Genomic DNA, 24088 nt, shown 5'->3' on the forward strand with positions numbered 1-24088 from the left:
TGTCGAGTTTTGGGGACTTGGCGGGAAGCCAGCTCGAAACTTGTACACCAGGCCACCATGTGAACATCTTTTTCTCACTCACTGAGTCTGCTCACAACTGACTGTCTGTACCAGCCAATGTACATACACAAACACATCCTCACACTCAGTACAGTACTGGATACATAGACCACATTTCCTTATCCTGGTTGTTAACCATAATCTCTCTCTCTCTTCAAGTTTTGAAGGGCAGAGTAGGAAAATCAGAGGGTTTGTCCCAGTATAGTCTGAATAGCAGCGGCAATCACATTTCTTCAGAGAAGACCTTCCCCGGAGTGCTCCTGAAATGGCTCATGGAGGAACTGTGTGAAGATGGACAGGGTGAGCCTACAGGACATGCTGTGTGCACATTTTCTGTTGTCTCTGTTCCCATTTCTCTGATATGCTACAGTTTATGGGAACTCATTGGTACTACCCAGGGAGCTTCATGTTCCTGCAGAGACAAAATCTAAATTAACATTTTAATGACAATAGTTTTGCTCCTCTTTTGGTATAAAGTTTCTGGTACTTTCTTTACAAGTCTTTCTACCAAGAGCTGCTGTCAGAAATACCATATATTGTAGATTCTCCCTTTGGCCTGGAGAACACTTTCCAGACACCAATTGTTCACAATCAGAGGGAGGAATTCAGCTTTTCAATCCATTTGCAAGGATCAGGCAGGGGAAGACCTTCCTGATCTTTTCTTTCTTGGCAAATACCAATGTTTTTTTCTGAGGGTTGATCCTTTGCTCTTCTTTTGAAACATCAGAGGAAGCCAAGACAGAAGACATGGGGAATGTTCCTTCTAGATGTTCTGCATGAAATGGGAAGTTGACCTGGGAACAGCAGCATTGCACTTACTTAACACAGTTCCTTCTCCAGCCTCATGGACAGCAGTTTGGACGTCATCTCATGTGCCTAGTCACATCATGTGTCAAATCCACACCCCCCCAATCCTGTCACATCCCACAGGGTCTCCTCACAGGGGTTGAATGTGGGAGGACAAAAAGTGTCTTTGCAGCCTTCCAGGTCCTCCCAGCACTCTCCACTGGGCAGGTGCACTGGGAGATGGAGAGAGCCCAGGTATGTGCCAGTGGAAGTACAGATATGCATGGTGCCACAGCAAGGGAGCAGGAAGCTGAGGGGACAAGTGGTCACTGTAGCCTTCAAACCTCTCTCCACACACAGGAAATACACATTTGAGAGTGTGGACTGGTCACTTATTTGGCACATGAGCATAAAATGCCACAAGGCAACTGGAATGAGTCACAGTGGGAGCTAATGGTCCCCTCTCTCCACCCACAGGAACTACATGTGAGTTCTGTCCTCCCAGGTGGCAGCTGCACAGGTGCAGATGTTACTACTTCTCTAAGGAGGCTAGAAGCTGGGATGACAGCTAGAAAAAGTGTCTGGCCAGGAAATCCCAGCTTCTTGTCATTGAAGATGAAATTGAGATGGTGAGTCTTGCAGTAGCCCTGAAAACACAACAGGCATCTGCCTTAGCCAAACATTTCTCCAAGAGAAAAGGTATCAGATGTCAGGTACACATGCAAGAACCCCATCAAGGGCAAAGCATCTGTCTCCCCATCAACAGGAACCTGTTTTGGGAGTGTCAACAGAGTAGAGTTGAAGAGGAGAAGCACAAGAGATGCCAAGCATGGAAGCCAGAGTAGTTTTGACTGGGAGAAGGAAATGCTGAGGACTTTTCACACATTTCTATTGCTTGGCTCTGGGACGAGAGGTCTGATTCAGCCACTAAATAGAAATTCAACAGCCAAACCTCCTTCTCCTTTTCCTTTAGGAAAAGAATAGCAAGGTACTACCAAATGGTTCTGAGAAACTCATGATTCCCTGAGGAACAGGTCTTTTACCTTAAAGACCAAGATTTGCAATCTGGTCTTATTGGGGTGAAGGGCATCACTACATTTTTGTCTGCTGTTTGGCAGCTGTCAGGAAGCTCATCAGCCTGAATTAAAACTGTGGCTGATCACTAGTGTATGGGCTGTTGTAATGGGTTGCTTTCCAATGGCTGGATGCCTGCTCTTGCTCTCCATGTGACGGACTAAAAGCTGTGCCTGAGACAGGACAGTGACCTGGACACAGCAGGAAAGCTCTTCTGTAAGTTAACATGCTTCTACTCTTTCCACAGGAATTTATAGACAATAAAGAGAAAGATCCCAAATATATCTGGATTGTGTTGAAGACTCAAGACAAGAAGAAACAATGGAGTTCAGTTGGAGATCATGGAGTAAAAGTAAACAGGTGATGATTTGTGTGTGGGGGGGTGTCTTTGGCAATAGCAAAGGTATGGTATCTCTGCTTGGAAATACAACTCTGGATCTGAGCTAATTTCCCAAAGCACAGATCTAATCCTGCAGCCTCAGGCACGTATTCAGAGTCTATTCCACAGCCAGCCCCAGGTTAGCCGGTTCCTGCCAGGCACTTTTGGAAACATATGTTTTCTGCTTCCAAGACTGACCCCAGCCACAGTTCATGTATATATTAATGCTGAGAGACATTATTACACACTTCTTCTACTGAAATCACTGTCAACAAACTCTCTCATTTTACAGACCATGTGCTGCCTGCCTCCTGAACGTGATGCCTGTCCCATAGCGTGGGTGCTGGGATCTGTGCAGCCGAAGGGTCCTTCAGCATTGTGGCTGCATGTGGAGCTTTACTCCTCCTTCTTACCCTCATGCTCCCAAGTATCCATCCCTCAGCATCCAGCAGACCCTGCTGGGACTGCCTATCCCACCTGTTCCTGGCTGCTGTGCTTCAAGCTGGTTACCAGAAGGGCATCACCTGACCCCCTCCCTCAGGACTCCACCAGTATTTTTGACCAGAATTTTTAATTTAGTACTGAATCTAAAACTGACAACTCATTGCATTCCTTTTGCTCCCTCAGCAGGAGAGCTCTAAAGAGAATTGAGACCAACAAGAACTGTGCTGTTTACAGAAGGAAAAATGTGATCCAAGCAGACAACTGTCAGACATTGAAAAAGTGGATCTGTAAGAAGAACGCAACTTTGCTGGAGCTCTGAGCCAAATTTCCAGACAACAGGCAGTTTTCTGTCAGAAGACCCATTTTACTGACAAACCAACTTGCAATGTAAATAATTTTAATGAGACTTGTGTGGAATATTGCTGTTTTGTGCTCCCTAAGAAGTCAGAAGTTGCCAGGTGTCAGCGGTGACAGGTCACAGGACTGCAAGTTGGCACCTGTAGATTTGGGGGTGCTGAGCCTTCATATGGACAGACTTTGGAAGCAGCTGCCTCTAGGAAAGGGCAGAGAGGAAGGATGAAGATGAGCACTGTGCAGGTGAGCTGTGTGATGTGCAGGAAAAGTGGCATCTGCAGGGGCTGAAGAGTGTGCTGGAGCCCACTGCTGTCATACACGTCCCTCAGGCAGCTGCTGAGCTCAGGACTTGTTATTTGGGTTTCAGCATTTTAGTGTTTTCTGAAGTTTGGGTGGTTTTTTTTCCTTAGAGCCTAACTGTGACTCACAGAAGCCAATCAAGGGCTGGAAAAAATACATTTATTGGACAGTATCTTATTAAGAGCTGCTACCCAGCTTCTGTGTGTAGATACCAGACCAAACATGAAGTGACTTGAAAAACTTGTGGTTAATAAGCTGATTGCTCCCATCTTCTGATGTTGAACCTTGGAACCTGAAAGCAAACTCTTACCTAGGGAAGGGGCTTAGATTTTAAGACTACTTTGTAAAGCAAAGAAATAAAGAGGATAACCTGCCTCTTCACCTATATTTTGTCCCTTTACATTGCAAATTCTTTAACGTGGAACCACAGTTTCTGCCTTGAAGGTACGATGAGGTGGTGAAATTAATGCCTGTGAATGCACTCAGTAAATACATTACTTAGGTATTGAATGGATAAACACTATTTCTAGGTCTAGAATACAAAAATGCTATGAGCAGTCTGACTTAGTGCCTTTATTACATCCATATATTTGAAAAAAAGAACAAATTTAATGAATTGAACGTGTTACTCTAACAAAGATCACACAGACTGGAATTAAAGTCCTTATAAGCAATGAGAGAAACAAATCCTTTTGAAAGAATAGAGGACTCTGGGGCTACAGATTAAAAAGCAAACTGTACCTTCAGTGACTTCCCTTCAAACAAAAAATCCCTGACACATATTTACCCTCCAAAATGCAGCATCAGCAGCTCATTTGAAAAACTGCTGTTATGTAAAAGGAAACAAGAAAAACAAAAATCCCCCAAACTCAGTGCAGCACGTGTGGGGAAGAGGATTGGTTTGTTCCCTCTTAGATTCGTAGTGGTGTTTAGGTTTAAAAAACATTCATGAAACATCTACTATTTGAGCATTCTTGCTATTGGTCATGTAATTACACACGTTTTTGCAGGGCCTTACTGAAGCTCTTACCTACTTTTTAAGCAGTCACTGATTTAAAAAGAAAAAAAATGGCTATTGAAGTACTTCATCAGACCCTACTATGAGTAAAGTGAGTTTATAGCTTGACCCTTTGTTTCTTAACATCACAGAAGAGAATGGTAACTGCACCTCTTAAGAGTCAGATTACAGAAGATCTTTCATTATAACCTACTGTGCACACAGTTTCTCCAACCCCCCTTTCAGAACCAAAATTTCCTATTTTTGGACTCTCTCCATAGATGACACTGATGGGAAAACAAACCAACCTGTTTAAAAAGAAAAAAGTAAATGTAAAGAATAATAAATGTAAATGTAATTATAAAAAAACCTGTTTGGCTTCAGACTGAAAGAGGGGAAATTCAGGTTAGATATAGGGAAGAAATTCTTCCCTGTGAGGGTGGGGAGGCCCCAGCACAGGTTGCCCAGAGAAGCTGTGGCTGCCCCATCCCTGGAAGTGTCCAAAGCCAGGTTGGATGGGGCTCTGAGCAACCTGGGCTAGTGGAAGGTGTCCCTGCCCATGGTAGGGGGTTGGAATGAGATGATCTTTAAGGTCCCTTCCAACCCATGCCACTCTATGATTCTGTAAGAGCAACTTTATTTTCTTTAGTTAAAGAAAACATTCAGGTAAATCAGCTCAGTAAGAAAGGCTGAGACACAAAATCATAAATGAATACTCCTTATCCATCACAATTTCTATCCAATCTGTGAAATGTACCTCTACTATGTCCCCAATGCAAATATTCTCAGAAAAATTTCCAATAATGAACTGTGGAAAATTCCATGTTATCCCCCCAAATTTACCATCCTGTGTGTGTTTCATTGTGCCTATTTCAGCATTTCCACACAAGTACATTTAGGTTAAATGCTTCTGTTAAAAGTCTGACACATTATGAAGAGCTGGGAAGTGAAATGCATTATTTTTTGGGTCAAATGTCTTGTTTCGTGTCAACCCTGACACTACAATTAAAGATTTTTTCACATTCAAAAGCTGAATATTTTACTTTGCTTCCATCTGGTGGGTTTTTTTCCTCCCCAAATGGTGCCAGAATGAAAAATACTTTTAATGGCACAATATTAAGACACAAACCATTGTAATTTGGAGGCTCTGTAAGGATATTTATTGAGTATCTTTTAGGGACTATTGCACATACCATATCCCTCAGAGCCAGGTTAATTTAAAAACATCACAGACTAATATCCTCCCAACACAACATATATGTTAATACACAGATTATTAGGCTTTTCACACTGTAGAGTCCTGTTACTGTGCCTATAAAGAATATAAGCCATGAAAAAAAGTGTAGTTCAGCAAAATTAGTGATTACATATTAATAAACATCTTAAAGTTACAAGTTGGTGACAATATCCAATACTGTGGGGTCCTGTTACAGTGAAGTCCTATTGTCACAGAAAATGAGGAAGGTGAACTTCCCATTCTTCCTTCTCTGGAAACACTCATTATCCAACCAGAAATGTACCACTTGCTAGGAAGCTTCACACTCTGACAGTCACAGAACACGAGGAAACCACAGAGAAACCTCCTTTGCTGTTAATTCTCTTTTTCTCTTCTCCTGATTTTACCTATTCGCACTGAGAACTATTTCTAACTTTACACATTAATGCCTGCAGTTCACTTTTCCAGTTCAAACTCTTTTACCCCCCATCAGAACAGATCCTCAGGTAAACAAATATTCTTATCTGTTCTGGGGTTTTTTGGGCTAAAATAAGTCTTGTGGGAAGGATAACTTCAGGTCCAGTGCAGCTACATAAATTAGCTTGACAGCATTATCACTGGGATTTAACAAGGCTAATGTAAAATAACATTAACAAAACACTGAATACAATGCAGAGTCACACAAGATGCATTCCATCAAACCAGAAGAGGGAAACCTGCTATGATCCTGTCTAAAACAACAGTGCTTATTCCTGCATTCCCCTATCTCTGAGAGGCACTGGTAGACCTTCAGAAAGTCCCACTTCACCACCCATCCCTGCACACAGAGGGAAAAGCAGAACAAAAGCTGCCAGATGCACACCAAAAAGGAAAAGAAAGAGCAGCTGCTCCTCCAAAAGAAGGGTTAATGGAAGAAATACTGATGACACAACAAAAAGAATCTACAGGCTGGGCAGTACTTAGAAAAGTGGGGCAAGAAAATGACTTGTCAAGGTGCTGGAGCAAACCTTTTAAGTGGTATCTTTAAAAATCAGAGGCTTCCTCCATGGCTGGAGAATTCTGGCTACCAGAAAAGTCATTCACCTTCAGGCAGGAGCTGAGACATGTTCCCAGGTTGCAGAGTATTGACACAGCCTGTGTAGACACCACATCAGAGATAGGTGAAAATGTCAGGGGGTGGCTTCATCCAACTTCATCGCGCTGAGTTAATGGTCAAGCTACAGACCCACTTTCTGGTTAAATAACATCCAGAGGCTGAGACTCCTTTTGACTCAAGATAGGCACAGTTTCCAGAGCCTTTTACCTCAATTCTGGAAGGAAGAAAGACATGATTAATTTGATACCCACGATCGAATATTGTGATAGAGCAAAGGCAACTATGGGTTCTCTTGAACAAAGCTCAATTTGCCACAGGCAAGGCATCACAGGAGGATGACAGCTTGTGCTTTGAAGAGAACACCATAGGGGGGTTCCTTTTTTTAATGGGACTTTATGCCCAGAATACAAAATCTAGGCTTTGTAGTAGTCCTGAATCTTGTCTAGTGGTCACTTAATATGAAACACACCCTTAGATTGGAGACTGAAACTTGGGTTTCCCTGTCTCAAGGATGCTGTGCTATCAAGACTGGCACAAGCTTTGACTTCCACATCCTCCTATACAGCTAAAATGTTCCAGCAGAAGGTGCGAAACAAATGTATCTCTCATTTTTCTCTTCCTCAGAACAGAACAGGGCACTATGGTTCAGGGGCTAGCGGAAATCAGGAATCAAAACTCAGTTCCCACATTATAGATGCCCCTGTATAAGAGGTGAGAGACTCCTTCATCAACTCTGTTTGAAAACAAAGTGCTATAATGCTCTGTGGATAGGGCCAACCCAACTAGAATGGTCTCTGGAAAAGCCAAGGGACAAGTCCCCATGACTGTAATAACATCTGAGCATCGACATCGAGGTGTTCACCCTCCTAAAGACAGGAGGGTCAGTGTGAGGCAAGCACTGAGGCAGAAGTCTAAGAATGGGAAGAAATTCATCACTGATAATGAAAGCATCAGTGGATGTTTGTATTGCAGGCAGGGAATAAAACAGTGGGAAGGACTGCAGTTTTCAGCTCGAGATGCCCATGTGCTCCTCACATCTCACATCAAATGCCTTTATCAGATCACGCCCTTAAGTCTTGGGGATTACCCGAATATAGTCACACACCGCTAGTAATGTCACGAACTTGAAAGTATTTAAATTTTCCACTTTTTAAGTCAATTTCAGACTTGTGAAATCTCAGTGCTTATTACTATCACTGATAATTCTACCAACTCCTGCAGGTAGCTGCAGGATGAGACACAGCAGTGCCTGAGAAGAAGGGACAGCTGTCAGTGGGAGGAACAAACTGCCCCAGACCTGACACTGGTGGGACAAGGACACAGGGCCATGATCACAGAGCAGCTCCCGCAACATAAACTTACAGGTTCCCCTTTCCCTCCAGCAGCCTTTTTTTAGGAACATTCTATAAGAAAACATCTCCTAGAGGTCTCCCAAATCTCTTTGCTACAAACCTCATGTAGGTTACGTGGAGGTTTGTACTTTTGCAAAATATATAAGGAAGAATTTGCATTATTGTAACCTTCTATTCCTCCACTGGTTCCTTTGGTATCTTAGTGGTCTCTTGGTTTAACTTTCACTTTGCCATCCCGTCTGTTGCTGTGAGCGCCTATCTTATGTTCCTTCTGAACATTACAAATTTATCTTCTAACTTTCACCCCTCACACTTTTATCAATGCTATATGAAATCTTTATTGCATTCCATTCTCTCTCAATAATCATCCCTCCAACATAATGACAGATATTTCCTTCAAGTCACTGTCTACATCTGTATTAGTGCCATGGTTTGAGATACCCCAAAATCCTAATTCCCTAGCTCCATTCCCCCTCCCACATCTCAACCCAACGTGAGATGGGTTTTTCCAGACAAAACACACCAGACTCAAAGTTGGGGAAAGGGAATATATTACAATGACTGTACAAATAAATACTATAACACATTATACACATGATCACAACTATCTCTACCATGACATATAGTATTTACAATGGATCAGATCTCTTCTCCCCTCCAAATAAAAGTCCAGGAGGGAAAGAAGGACAGATCCCTTCCAGTCCCAAGCAGGAATCTCTTCTAAGGCAGCAGGTCTCCTCATCTCATGCATGCAGCAGTAACTGGATTGTTGTAGTTGGATCTCTGTTCAGTACACACAAGGGGGTCTCCAAGCCCCTCGGCTCTCCTTCGGTCCAAGCAAAGGCCTCACCTGTGGGCTGCCAGCAGGGACCAGACTCGCGTCACCACAGGTATATCACGAAATGCAGGGGCATCTTCGTGAAAGTCCCTTTCTCAGGGGATTCAATTTCCCCTTTGCAGAGCTCCGTGCTCTGTCTCCAGGTAGCGGGGGGGGGGCGAAGCCCACCTCCACATTCCTCTCCATCCCGGTCCAGCTTCCTAGGACGCTCTGAGCTTCTCAGCTCCTCTCTGCAAGTGCTGTAGCACTCCCCTTAGTAGGAGTCCATGTCCCTCCTTTCCTGGAGGTCTCAAAGGAGTTTTGGGGGGTCTGGTATCAGTTCTTACCCCCAGAACTCTGTAACTCTGCTGCTAGCTTCTGCTGCTTCTCCAGTTCAGGTCTTATCAGTTGGCTTTTAGCCATAACCTCTGGATGCTGCCGCCGCTTCTACTCTGTCTCTGCTCACTCACGATGGAAAACATCTCCCAGCTCACAGCTACAGACACATAGTCCAGCTTAACACTGTTCCAAGTCTCTGTAGCCCCCAACTGGGGCTGGGGGGCCCCAGAGGCCCCCCCAGAGGGCTTGCCCTCTCCTCATGGCTCCTACAACATGGTCACCTCACCTACTCCCCAAAACTACAACTCTTCTCTTCCATTTGCTTGTGGTATGTTTACATTTCTGCAGGAGCGCCCATTGGACAGAACTTCAAAACTTCCAGGGGTTTCCACCCCTTGGGGGTTACCACTTTTCTTAGCCTCTGGGGGAAAACAAGATCCAAACCACTACAATTAGTAATCTTTTCTTACTCCCCTATTATCTAGTACCACCAGCAAAACCTCTCGACATCAACTTACAGTTCATTGTCTAATGCTTTTCCATTCACCCAAAAGAACTCTTCATTTCTTTTATAGAGTCCAATCCATGGGTCTTGCTTTGTTATCTTCATCATAAAACTCTGTAGGAATAAACTCATATGAGAAAAGAAGTTCATGTTATGAAAATACAGTCTTTGTTGTTTGGCTTTCTAGCCCTGGATCAATCTTGCCTTTGTCTCAGAAGAAACAATATTAAAACCTAAAGGTAAAGAGTACTGGTACCTGTGATAGGGTTGACTGACCTAGAGAGAGGCTGTTTTAAAATATCAAGGACTGCCATCAGGTTTGTAATAGATATGGAAGAATATATTCTCCTAGTTTTTTGTGCAGGGTGGAATCTTTCCTAATATTGTAGTGTAATATAGAAAGAGATGCTCCAAGCAGTGGTTAGGATATCTCCTAACTCCAAAGGTCACAACTGACATATCTACTAACTTGTGCGTCATTAACCTATCTTGATATGATAAAACTGTTAATTAAAGATAAATGAGTTGCAACAGTGTTTATGCTGATATTTGCCTTCAACTTGAGTATTTATAGCTGTGAGCAGCACCAAATTTAACTCAGATAAGCCCTCAGGCACTTTTAAAAACATCAACTGATAAAACTGACTTTCTGTTTTCAGGGAGAGAAGGCAGGAAGTTTTCTGCAGGCTGTGACCCAACATGGCCTTGCATCAGCTTCCTAACTGTTCAGCTTAGGAGGCTGGAAGGACAGCTCACTTAAGGACGTGGAACAGGGTGAAATCAGGACACCCCGTTTGTTCCCTTACCAGTTCCTGATGATTCTTGATCACCAGGAGGGAAGCACCGTGCAAAGAGCAGTGGCTCTGACTGGAGTCCCAGTCGGCTTCATTCTCTGACAGGTAGTAGTAGCATTTCCTCTGGAAATACAGCCAACCTGATGGGCAGGCTTCCAGGGAAGGACAGACAGGAAAATCTTTGGCTGAAGAAAGGTTTAATGGGAAAAGACAAAAACCAATCTACCTATTTCTTCCAACAGGAAAAGGTCTCTGGAGCATTTTATTTTGCTTTGTGACTGCATCATTCCAAATAATCTCAGTCTAATCATAGCATTATTACCTCTGCTGAGCAGAAATAATTATTGTAAACTAATTGAATACTCTGGATCCTGCACCCTTATGGCTCCTGACATACCTTTAAAGGTTGGTAGAAGTAGCTGAGAGGGTGATAATAAAGTATCCTCCAAGGACTCTTCTACAACATTAATGTTTCTGACAACCACAGTTTTTGAAAGTGTTGCTTCCTCACATCTGAATTAATAGCTTTGCTTACTAGCACTCCCTAATGCCACTGCAACAAGTAGAATAATTTCTCCAGCACTTCACCATTATTTTTTAATCAACACAGAATCACAGAATGGCCTGGGTTGGAAGGGAGCTTAAAGATCATCTCGTTCCAACTCTCTGCCCCCTTCCACTAGGCCAGGTTGCTCAGAGCCCCATCCAACCTGGCTTTGGACACTTCCAGGGATGGGGCAGCCACAGCTTCTCTGGGCAACCTGTGCTGGGGCCTCCCCACCCTCACAGGGAAGAATTTCTCCCTAATATTCAATCTAAACCTGCTCTCTGTCAGTTTGAAGCCATTCCCCCTCGTTCTGTCACTCCAGGCCCTTGGAAATAGTCTCTCTCTATCTTCCTTGTGGGCTCCCTTCAGGTCCTGGAAGGCCACAATTAGGTCACCCCAAAGACTTCTCCATGTTGAAAATATGTCATGGGACATCTATTTAATTTAGAAATAAGGTGAGTTCTGAATAAACCACTTAAGGTTTGGATGGACTTTTGACAACCTAAAACTCTGGAAATTTCTATTGCTAATTATATTTTCTTTTAAAATTACTTACCAAACTGAATACACGAAATTAAAATGACAGCAGCACTAAGGACTCCAGCCACCGCTCGCTAGAGCCAGATACCGGAGAACAGATCTGAAAAAATAAATGTCATGTTTCAAAAAAGAAAATAAAACAAAAAACCCACAACCAATTTACGGAGGAGTAGAGCCCAGGACCCACAAAGCTGTTCCAAAAGCAAAAGCAGTTCCCTGTGGACAAGAGGCTGGAAACAGAGCTGAAGGATAGGAAGTCTGTTACATTTAGAACAACAAGAATTTTAATTACATCATCCAGAACTTGACTTGATAGGGAGGTGGTTCCTGACACTCCAAAGTGATCAAAAAAGAAAGAAATGAGCATGGAACAAATGAGGGTGGACAGTATGTTTGCTGTTGACCTCATGCTTAAATGTGGCATAGATAAGTGAAACAAGACAAGCCTTCAGCTCCGCAGCCCAAAACGTCTCCCGAGAAACATCCCGCCTTATCCCACAGCTTTTCAGGGTCTCTTTTTCTTCTCCGCTCCCTTCCAGGGGTTTGGAAGTGGGAAGGACACACCAACCTGCCACTGCCCTGCTTTATATCGAACCCTGCAGGCGGTAGCGGGGGACGAGGTGTCCCCCGACCGGGGAAAGCGGGAGCATCCCCGCCCCGAGACCAGCGGCTGCACCGCGGCTCATCCCCGACGGCGCGGCCGCTCCCCGGCGGCGTCCCGGCTCCCGCCCGGCTCTAGCCATGGGATCCAAGCCCGGCCCCTCTCCCTGTGCCCCATCACCTTCGCGGGATCCCGTCCCCCGCTCCGCGGAGCCGCCGCGCCCGCCGCCCCCTCGGCATTCCACGGGTGCGAAGCCGCTGCCCCGCGGGCGCGGAGATCACGGGGCCGGAACTACTCGAGCGTCTGGGGTGGGAGCAGCTGGCCGGGATCCACTTCCCTTCGTCCTGGTCCTTGCTCCGAGGGTGGGGGCAGCCGTGGGATCCACTTCCCTCGATCCCGGGATGCGCCGTCCTCCCCGAGTGCATGCATGGTCACGGTACTTAGTGCCGGAATAGTAACTCAGGAACTCCCCTGAAACAGGAAATGGGGAGTGTTTTTTAAGAGGAACTTGGCTGCAAGCAGGTCTCGCAGCGGTTGTCTCTGGCGTCAGCGAATTGCAGGACCTGACACAAAGGCAGAAAGCGGCTCTTGCTGTTTTTATTTGTTTATTTAATGTTCATTTATTTATTTTCTTCTTTTATACAGAAGAGGAGGAGGAATATGTGGAGGAGGAGAGTAAAATGAAGTATTTAAACGTTGATCCCCCTAAAACTTGAGGTCTTTGGAAAACATGGCCAATGATCTGCTTCACCCAGGGGAGTGCAAAGCCCGATGGTACTGACTTTCCAGCTGTGAGGATGAAGAAGTTACTGTGAATTTTAATTACATCATCCAGTACTTAACCTAATAACAAGGTAGTTCCTGACACTCCAAAGTGATCAAAAAAAGACAGAAATGAGCGTGGGACAGAAGTTGCATTGTTTGTAAGTGCAGACATTTCATCTGGTGTGTTTGGCACATTTAACTGCTTTACTTAAAGCAGATCTCGGCTGTGTAGCACGTTCAAACAGCCAGAGGGACACAGCTCTCTTCGAGTCATCGTGCAGGCTCTGTACGAGGCTGATAAGGAGTTCAGCCAACGGTTTATCCAAAATGAATATCCTTCTGGATCTGGAGAGAAAACCTCGAATAGAAAAGTGTGAGAGTGGAGAGTTACACTTTATGCTCTCACAGCAGTCTCCAATTTGAATATCAAGGATTCTGTGCAGTGGTCAGAAAATTATCTCCAGGTGTTTATATTTACACATAACGGAGTTTGAGCAGTGGTCAGTTGCTGGAAATTGTCTTCAGGTGTGTATATTTGCATAATAAACAATAAAGAGCCATAACAACTTCATGCTTCCATGAATATAGTTTGAATTGCAGCTGATTTTAGCCTTTGCCTGCAGCAGGTGCTCATTTAAGCAGTGGACTGGGATCGTCCATCATGCCTGGGATGGCACTTGAGAAGAAATAGAAAGGCAAAAGGGTGAAGAATAATCCAAAAGTTCTATGCAGCAAGGCTTCAAACATGGTGGCTTCGGGGAGGTCAGGGAACTGAAGATTCCTGGGAGAGGGAGGAGGTGATGGGTCCAGAGAGCACAAGCTGCAGACAGTTCAGAGTGTTTGCCAAGACATGAATCCAGAGGGGCAGAGACTGAGAGTGGGGTGTGGAATTAGGGCAGCAGAGAGGTTCAATATGCAATGGAAGATGAATGTATGAACAGCTGGTATTCTAAGAACAGGTTATTCGGCATTTATTCACTTGGAAGGAGTGGCTTTCTCTCTTACCGTTCAGTCCTGCCTGTCGCCGAGGTCAAAAATAACATTGTGGCTTATAACCGCAGAACATTCATGAGTGAGTACTCTTTTCATTCTCACCCACTGGTACAGAAGATAATTTTGGCAGCTGCAGGCAGTTCTCCAGGCTGGCAAAAACCTCTGAGAACCTGTCACATACTCAGTTGTGAATCATTTCGTTCACTGAAACTACTGTAGTTATTAACCCCAGACACTTATGGCTGAGACACTCGATCTTTACTTTCCCTGATCAGTTTGGCTGAGAGGCCCACAGACATTTTCTAAAATGAAGATTGATAAACAAGATAGGAATTTCTTAAAGGAAAAAGGCAAAAGACAAAAACAGCTCCCCAACTGAATCTCAGGAAAATTACTCTAAAATATTGCCATGTTGTATGGAGAAAGATGCAAATATTCTAAGTAGAAAGTGTAGCATTTTGTAGAAGGGGTCTCATGGGAGTGACTCAAAAAGTTAAAGTTGGATTCTGTGATACTGCCTCCTGCTTGCTGCTACCACAAATAATATTACTTTTATCACTTACTGGTCATAGAATCATGAAATGGTTTGGATTGGAATAGTCTTTAAAGAACTAGTTCCAGCCTCCCTGCCATGGGCAGGGACATCTTCCAATAGGCCAGGTTGCTCAGGCCTTGAACACTTGAAGGGATGAGGCATCCACAACTTCTTTGGGCAATCTCTGTTCACTTGCATAATGATATTGTGGCTACAGGAAGTGAAAGAAATTACCTGAGTTATAAAGGCCTGTTTCTTAGGCTGCAGTTACAGTCCAAGATGTATTTAGTCATCACTTAACTTTGAACTAAAAAGCTAAAAATTCTTCTCCAAAGAGAAAAAAACCACTTTTGAGCCTTGGCAATGTAACTGCCTGGAGGATGATGCCATAGCAGGGCATTTTCCATAGAATGAGCAATAAAATATCTCTGAAGGTCCTTGAGACAATGTGGATACAAAAGGAGTTAGGATGATCCAGAAAATCCTCATACATGGAACAGAGCTTCCTGGCTCCTTCTTATCTGACTGTATTTCAGTGCATCAGACTGGTGCCTCCTCATCCTAGAGATAAATTAGGGGGAAAAAATCTCTTACATTGAGGAAGGATTGTTCTCCCCCTCTCTCAAAGAGCTCCTGTGTTGTCAGAGGGGAGATTCATGTTGTGACTGTCCCTTAGATGGCCAGTTACACAGCCAGATAGCAAGAAAAGTGACTTAAATGCATCCAAAACATGCAATATTGTGCAAGAGTTTTGTGACTCCCAAATTAAAAACTAATAATGTAATTTTACTTTTTCCTTCCATCCCAGGAACTCCAGAGAAATGAGAGTGGTCTAATCAGAGACATCAGCATTCCAGAGGGGGCTGCCTGTCACAGTAGTTCTGGACACCTCCCTGTGCCAGGTCTGAGGGCCACTGCAAACCTTCATTTGGCCGCAGTGAGAACTTCTGAGTTGTCAACCACAAAAGAAACTGCTTCACTTCCTCTTCTTTCTCTCACACAACTGGGGTTTTCTTGGCTTATCTTGGCCTTTGATTATGGGAAATGAGGCACAGAATTCCAGAACACACCACTGGCCCACTGCAGGAGCGTCTGTAGTTACCACTGGCAGCAGGGTGTTTCAGATCTGTCGGCCCTGAATACTTACAGAATAGAAAATTGTATCTTTGAAAGAAAGAGGTCACTGGGCATTGGTATTTATTTTATTTAAAAAAATTTACTTTCTAGTATAATTTGTTCTATATCAGAAAAATGATGTCCTGCAGTAAAGACAGGAATATAGTGATCATAGAATCATGGGATGGTTTGGGTTGCAAGGACCATCCAGTTCCAACCCCCCCGGCGTGGGCAGGGACACCTTCCACTAGAGCACATTGCTCCGAGCCCCATCCAACCTGGTCTGGAACACTTCCAGGGATGGGGCAGCCACAGCTTCTCTGGACAGGGTAATTTACCCTGCTCTCAGTTGACTTTGTCAGTTCATCTTCATTTCCCTCCTCAGTCAACAGAAGAACTATTAGTGAGTTCTCTGAGGCTTTCATCAGACCTTGAGGGATTTGTACCCCAAACAAGACTTCTGATATTTTTGGGTGATGTGAGAACTCTTGTTTTGACCAGGCCCCCCAAAGCTCCCTGCTCTCTGTGTGTCTCTGTACCATAAGAATCCTGCCAGTAAATAAGGAGGAAAGTACTGAAATACTTGCTTTTTTCTTATTGCTTTTTGCTTGCTAGTCCTGAAGTTTATTTTTCATTAACCCTGTGTTCATCTGAACAAAATTACGTTTCTTTCTTATTAGTTATAAAGGTTTTGCTATTCACTGGCACAGGTTGCCCAGAGAAGCTGCCCCATCCCTGGAAGTGTTCAAGGCCAGGCTGGACGGGGCTCTGAGCAACCTGGGCTAGTGGAAGGTGCCCCTGCCCATGACAGGGGGTGGAACTGGATGATCTTTAAGGTCCCCCCCAATCCAAACCATTCTGTGATTCTATGATTCCTCTTACTTTTTGAGGTGACATATTTCCAGGATGATATTGAGAGGTTCCTGCAATTCTCAAAGTGAAATTGTTAGACTGGAAAGACAAATGCATTTTCTTATCTATTAATTTGGAAGCGTTTCTGTTGAATAACATGAAACTAGTCAGATTAATAAAAATAATGAAGAAAATATCCATGTGTTATCAATGAAATGAAATGAAATGAAATAAAATGGTGAAGGATGAATGTAGCCGAAATAACACTGAGCAGCTTATGAGACATCACATGTGCTTAGTAGTTTTGAATATTAAAAAATTTGGTCTCCTTTAGAAAGTATTTAACAGAGGTATTAACAAATTGTATTTACTGCAGAACTTAGGTTAGTGTTTGAGAAGAACTAAACATTTTATGAAAGTGAGCCAACTAAGCCTTTTACACTAAAAAGCCTCTGCCACAGAAGTCTTGCAAAACATTGTTTTGGAATGTTTGGAATAGGAGGCACAAGAGAAAAGAATTCAGCTGCTTTATCAGCTGCATTTTTATTTTTGGTAAGGCCCGCATTCAATAGGATTGCTCTTTACTTGTTCATATCACCTGTGTGTTGTTATTATTGAGTAGAAGACATAGCTGTCATCCTCCAGAAATTACATTCTTAGCACTGAAAATTACTTGAGGGAGGACAGGAATAAGAAGGGAGGGTTGGAATATGGAGTTATGGAATATGGAACACCACAGTGTTGTAACAACATGAAAATAATACTAGTAAGCTGAATAAAAAGAGAAAAATGTAAAAATGAGCATGACAGGGAGGTTAAACCTCAGATGGAAATCTCAGATGATATAAAGGTACTTAATTACCTTTATCTCCAGAACCTGATGGTCTGGTCATAATAAAGATTAGTAGATGTACTTTCTGTAAATGTTATCTTCCAGTATTGTCCCTATATTTCTTTATAGATAATATGTGTTTCACCATAGAGCAACCAGCACGTTCAGCACCTTGAAAAGACACTCACCATGTGAAGCCTTTGCAGCCACAAACCAAAAAGAGGTTCCAAAAAGTCAAACTGTAGATTTTGCCTGCTCAGTTTGGTGTCCCCACATCCCCTGCACAGGTAACAGGTGTCAGATGTTTCTGCCCATGATGTCTGCAGGCTGTGCCTCTGCTCCAGGAAGCTTTAGGGACCAGCACTGAAATGAGACTTTGCAGCCTCCTCATCAGCCAGTTGCTTGTCCTGATAGGTCCTTTCTCAACCAGAGAAGAGAGAAGAGCACATGCATGCACAGAGGTCACCTGTGACTTTTGAAATGGTGACTCATCACTGATGTCCAAGGTGGGTCACTTGATGTGCACTGAGCTTTCTTTGCATTCTTCAGTTTGTTTTCCACATATTTTGAAGGCATGCCATGGAGCACCAAAGCCCCAAAGAGCATGAAGGAAATTTGTCTTCTTGCCAAGTGCCCTCCCCCTTTGTCACTAAGGCGGCTCCTTTCTGGAAGGGAGCCGCTGAAATCAGCAACCTTGGAGCCTTTGATCTCACCTCTTCCCAGGTGGAGAGTAAACAATTTCCTCCTCCTTGCTGCACCGCTTTCCTTCACACGGTGAGGATGATGCCCCATCCGCAGCTCCCGGGCTGTTCCTCAGGCTTAGGGTCTCTGTGCTGACGCTGTCAGAGATGGTTAGTTTTGATCTGAGGTTCTCAGCAAAAGGGGAATTCCTTTCTGAGGTGTCAGAGGTAAAGGGCAGGAAGAAGAGTAGGATTTCACTTGCCATCGGCTGGCAAGGGAGTGGAAGGAGAGGCTGGAGATGTCAGAGAACATCCTGCACTGCTCATGCAGTTCTTGGCAAGTATTTGAGAGTGTTTGTGAGTAGAATGACAGAGTTTGGCATCCCTTAGATCTTTTTGCTATCATAAAATTAATGTTTTCTAAGATTAATGAGGTCTTGGATGATACAGGGAGTAATATAACGTGACAAAACCTGAGCCTTACTACACTTCATTGTTTATGGGGAACAGGCATCTTGCATCTTGGTGTTTGGAAGGGTCATTGTATTCTCCTGTCACAGGTTTGAAAAGAGATGTTGGAATTTTCTTTTTCTTCCCTAGGGTCTCGACCCCGTGTCCTAAAAAAACAGATGGGGGTGGTGGGGCTGTGGAGCGGAGCTGCACGTGCGGGGCAGTGTAAGGGGGGTACTTCTGAATTAGAGGATCGATGGAGCATAGAGGCGTGAGAAAGGAATCATATTAGGATGTGAAACCAGCTAGAGTATGGTACAATGTAACTTCATGGCACAAGCTAATTGTAAGGTCCATCGTGCTTTTTAGCAAGTCAGCCTGATATCCCCTATTATCAGAGCTGAGTTCTTCCTTGGTTTTGCTACATACTGCAAGATAGATGCATCTACCCTTGAAACACAGTGGTAGAGGTCATACATAGGGGTGAGAAAGATGATGATGGGAGGAAGATTATGTGGGCAGGGGTCGCTCGCCCCTTGCCCTACAAGTAGGGCGTGTGCAGACTGTTGCCATTAGGTAATGATTAGGCGGTGTTTGGCTGCCATTCAGGCATCACCTTATACTGCGTACTGGCCCTACGTAGTGTAATGTGGAACTGATAAAAATGGGGTGTTGGGACTGCTGAGTTGTGCGATACTCATCCTACCACCGAGACTTTGTTGCTCCGCGGGGACGCCCGCTAGGCATGAGTACTGACCAGCTGCTGCAGATCTTGACAGCCCTGGCCTGTCTGTGTAGGTAAGCACAGTTTATTGATAGGAAGCAACTGAGAGAACAAACTTTTTAATATCCTTTTAGCATTCCTTTAATTCCCCTTTTATTATTGAATATTGTTACATAAATAAGTTGTTCATAGTATTTCCCTTTAATTTCCTTTTTACTAACCAATGTCGTGTTAGTAGTTATCCATAATATTGTGTTAAGATCCCTTTTCTGGTATCCCTTTAGCCCTCCTCTTTTCACTAGTTAATACTGTATTAAATGCTGTTTGTAGTATTTGTTTTAATTCCACCCGATAAGGTAGTTACTTTGTATCCTTTTTAGTTCTTGATTCACTTTGCTAAGTTTATTATTATTATTATTATTATTATTCTCACTGTAATAAAAGATATTTTGTGTGTTTGAATATTTCTGGCACTTGTCTTTATTCTGGACATGTATCCAAACGAACTGTTACAGGCAGCACAGGAGTGGGGAGAGGGACAGGTCTCGCGGGAAAGCACAGTGGCTGCAGGGACAGCTGGGGAGTTTTTTGTTTGGGGGCTTTTGGGGTTTGGTCCGGGACCGGACAGAGCAGGAACCCAGTTTTTGGCCTCCTCATTCTCTTTTCCTGAGAGGAAGTTTTTTCCCCACGGGACACCTCACAGAGAACAGCAGAGAGAGAGAGACTGACCCATCTCAGAGCGAGGTATTCTGCTTTCAAGATTGCCTGTGGGAAAAAGGACTCCTTCATTTCTGTCTGCCAGTGCACATGGCTGCGAGCAACTACAGTCCTGCATTTCCCCCCCCCCCCCCCCCTCGGGTTGCTGCGGGTTTCTCCCCCCACCTGGGGAATTGGGACTTTGTTTTGTTTCCTCTGAAGGTTTTTGATTGCACCATTTGTTGTTTATTCAGATTTTGTTAGTAAAAAGCTGTTTCTTTTTCCTCTTCCACACTTCCATCTGAAGTCTCTCTTAATTCTGAAGTTGTAATCTTGTTAAACTAAGAGATCTCCCCACAGCCTCTCCAGTGTGGATGGATGGATTGTTTTGGAGAGATTTTCACACCAAGAACAAAAACCTCCACAGTGAATACCCCCAACCCTTATAAAGGGCTCCAAGACAATTTGTTTCCATCCTGTTATGGTTAAATCAAACCAAAATAGTAAAAATTTATTATAAGATTTATTTGAAAGTGCAAATAAGCAAAACAGCGCACTGGGTGACGGGGGAGACCTTTGCTCCACTTACGGTCCGCAAGCTGAACAAGCAAACAGCAACATTTATACCCTTATTAATTTCCCCTCCCACAGTCACTTGTCATCTCTTCATTGGACTTAGGTTCGCGGACTCCATTCTGTTTGGTCCTTCTTTCGCGGGCTCAGTTTAGTTGCTAGGGACTTCCCACCAGTAGTTTGATTAGTCTGCTGTCCTTGAGGCCTGGTATGTGGGACTTTCCAGATGGCAGTCCTGGTTCTTCTTTATCGTCCTTGTACTTGACCCTCTGTTCCTTATCCGTCTCCTTCTTGCCTTATAAGTGCACTCGGACAATACACTTTTAGAATAACAGGATATATACCCATTTAGCAAAGCTTAACAATTTGTCATGTCAGCATTATGGTTAACTATTCTGCAACTTATGTTTTTCAGCCTAAGCGAACTTTTAACTATATTAGTATAAAGTATATTATTTTAAGATATATTTTGATGAACAATTTGTTTATTTCTTCCTTACTTACTCATTACAATTCTTCTTTTCTTGCATGGCCAGGTTGAAGCGAGGGACAGACAGTGGAAGAAGGTTCAGGACACATCCTGGCGGTCTGCAGGGAGTTCTCTCAAGAGGGCTACTGCACTTACTCTGCTTCTTGTTTCTCCGTGTTGATCAAAAGTAGTGAACGTTATTCTGTGCATTCCTAATATTAAATCCCAAGTTTATTTATCACTAAGGAGCTTTACTGTTGGAAATGCTTGAATGAAATATATAGTTACTTATAATTACTATTGTAACTTAATCAAAATTCTAAATAGGTGAGTAGATAGTTTAATTCATAGATGATAGATTTGCTCACATAAACAATTCCACTGCATTAAAATAGAAGTATGAATCAGTGACTGAAGTTTCCCAAAGGGGCTGAAATTTCCAGCATGGAGTTGAGTTGAAGCCAGGGACTAAGCTGGAGGCTTATACCCCAACTTCCAAATTCGGAGTCTGTCACCATCACCAGTGTGTCTGTGAAACCACAAATGTACAGTGTAGCCTGAGAAGAGAAGCACAAACAGGATAAATGGTATGCATGATTATGCCTTTTATTTCTGTTTCTGCAGAGAATGATTTAATCATTTGTACTTTCATGGTTTGCTTTTGCAGCAAAGAATGGCAGATTTCAAAGAGGAAATTAAACCCATTTCAGATACTTGTATTACTGAGACCAGTTCTACAATATCTGCAAGAGCAGGAATGACAGATCTTCAAGGACCACAGATCCTTTCTGAGCTACCTGCACTGTCAGCCCATGAGAGACACTACATCTTCGTCAGCTACAGTAGCAGCAATTAAGACTGGGCAAGGACCGTTATCCAGAGCTTAGAAGCCATGATTACAGATCTGAAGGCCTGTTATCATGAGAGGGACTTTATACCAGGTAAATCAATAATTGAAAACATGGTTGAGGCCATACAAGGAAACCAGAAAATTGTCTTAATCTTCAACCCTGACTTTGTCCAGAGCAGGTGGTGCCTTCTGGAAGCTAATCTGCCCATCTTCCAAGACTGTTTAGAAAGGAAGCCAATGATCCCCATCATGTTGGTGCCCTGTCTGCTGCTGCTAAACTTCACCCATTTGACTTACATTGACACCAGTGACATCCACTTTTTGCATAAAGTTATCAAAGTTATTTGCACTTCCAACAACGAGATGAAAAATGCCACCATGGTTTATTATAGCCCCCCATCCCTTTACAGTGGGAAATGCCTCCTGGCCCTGCCTGCAGTGGATGATCAGGTCATTCCAAGATGGAGAGGAGGCACATTCAGTGAGGCACTGCCTGACCAGCTGAAGATGGTCCGTGAAGATACCAAGGTGTATGGAAAAGCCATCCAGATGATTAATGAGGTATCATCTAGGGCATCACCTTATTAATCAGTTAGTATTATCTTTGGGATATCAGCTTTCCTTCTAGCACCCTTATATTTTGTGATTGCCATCTTCATATTTGCTTTGTTAGACCAGGACACTGGTGACTCCTATAAAAATTTCCTCAGCTGTATTACGGTCTTTGCAACTTTGTCTACCTTTTCTGTCTTTGCTAATTTTGCCTACAAGTGTGCAGCCAAATCAGCTGATGAGAAACTTCTACAGATGTCCCTGGTTGCTGGTGAGGCCAACTCATTGCTGATGATCACAACCCTGCTGTGATTCCAACGCGAAGCTCCAGTTAGTTTACATCTCCCTTGCAGGGTGCAGAAGGCAGTTCTTGGAGACTTTTGGAGAGGGAAAACCCCTCTGCTGAAGAGGTGTTCCAGCAAGCCTTGCACTGTTTCTCTTCTGATTACATCTGTCGTATAGCCAAGAAACACTTCCAGTTTTCCTACTCAGAGACCCCACCAGGGCACAGGGATAAAGGGCCTTTCTTTTGCCAGTTTGTTTCCCACTGCATGGAGGAAGGGTCCTGGCACTGGAATAGTGATTACCATCCAGATAAAAGAGGGCTTGCACTTTGAGCAGTTGTCAAGATCAATGTGTAGTGGACACTTCTTAGGCTAATCAGTCCCTTTTCTCTTGACAAAAAGAGTTTTGGGTAGCAGGGAGAAAAAGGGATTCTCTCCTATTTTCACTTGACCCTTAAAGAATTTCAAGACTAAAGTATCGGCAGCCCAAACATTTATGGTGTAAATATCAAAGGAATAAAAAGGTCTTTCTTCATCAGCTGAGCTAATTACACTTACATTTCTGAGGAGCCTCCCATAAGACAAAGGTGAGGACGAAAAAGTGTAAGATACAAAATGTTTGGAAGAGCAGACATTCAAGCACTCAGCAGAGGGTTAATACAAGCTAACATGGGGGAAAATGTCCACAAGAGAACTTTATCTACCCTCCATTCTAGGCTTATTTGCAGGGGAGTTAGAAAGAGAAGATGGGGTGATTTCTTGTAAAGAACACGGCACATTCCTTATTGTATTCCTTTAATTAATCTTCCCTGTAGGCTGTACGAAACAGCCTACAGATGCTCACCTCCAGGTCTTGACAGTGTCCATGAGGAATTGCCTTGCTGTATATGAGCGCTGAGTAGGGAAAAAATACCCAGAAGAGTACTAGTGAAAAGGACAGCAGTGGGCAGAGCTGAGCAGCAGTGGAGTCACAAGAGACCAGTGTAGATTCTGGAAATTCATCCCTTCTGGCCAGCAGTGTTTTTAGATGGATGCCATTGGTGATGTGCTTCTGGCCTTAAGACTCCAGTGAGAGCAGCTGGGGAATAACAGTCATCTGTTGTAGTAACGGCTGCCCTTGTATGACAAGGAATAATAACGCTCCTCGTGGTGGTGTGGTCAAAGAGGCTTTATTTCAAAATTCCCACTCCTTATATCCCTGTTTACCATGTGACTTCTTCAGCCAATAGAGTTATATGTGACCTGTGCATGCTCTCTCAGGCCCACTGCCCTGGCACATCCCCTGTGCCTCCAGACATGCTCCCTACATATCCCCTCTCTTTATTATCTAAAGAAGTCACAAAAACAGTGCAAAACAACAGTGTAAATAACAGTGCAAACATTCAGAACATTGTAAACTGTCAAACTCGCAGTAACCCAGCACACTGCTTGCTTGGCTTCTTATACTTCTATTGTAAACCTTTTTTAAAACTTCTTATAGTCTTATAGGGTAGTGCAACTTGGAGAATAACTTTAT

At 43.6% G+C, this 24088-nt stretch overlaps 2 protein-coding genes across 2 annotated transcripts in view; one reads left to right on the top strand and one right to left on the bottom strand.

The window, feature by feature from the left end:
• Positions 1 to 3480, top strand: part of LOC113955397 (killer cell lectin-like receptor subfamily F member 1) — a 7069-nt gene extending 3589 nt beyond the window's left edge. The window contains 4 exon segments of the mRNA XM_027660830.1: positions 220 to 360; positions 1324 to 1475; positions 2168 to 2280; positions 2927 to 3480. Coding sequence (XP_027516631.1) covers positions 220 to 360; positions 1324 to 1475; positions 2168 to 2280; positions 2927 to 3062 — 542 coding nt within the window. The 3' untranslated portion in view covers positions 3063 to 3480.
• A 470-nt stretch (positions 3481 to 3950) lies between these two features.
• LOC113955396 (C-type lectin domain family 2 member L-like) lies at positions 3951 to 12469 on the bottom strand (the record flags this gene model as incomplete). Its single annotated transcript, XM_027660829.1, is given in 6 exon segments — positions 3951 to 4702; positions 6694 to 6920; positions 9733 to 9833; positions 10526 to 10713; positions 11617 to 11700; positions 12382 to 12469. Coding segments are annotated over 5 exon segments (579 nt in total), but the record flags the coding sequence as incomplete, so codon positions are not given.
• Between the last annotated feature and the right edge of the window lie 11619 nt (positions 12470 to 24088).

Source organism: Corapipo altera, unplaced genomic scaffold (genome assembly GCF_003945725.1).
Source record: "Corapipo altera isolate COAL_440 unplaced genomic scaffold, ASM394572v1 239, whole genome shotgun sequence".
Taxonomy (NCBI): domain Eukaryota; kingdom Metazoa; phylum Chordata; class Aves; order Passeriformes; family Pipridae; genus Corapipo; species Corapipo altera.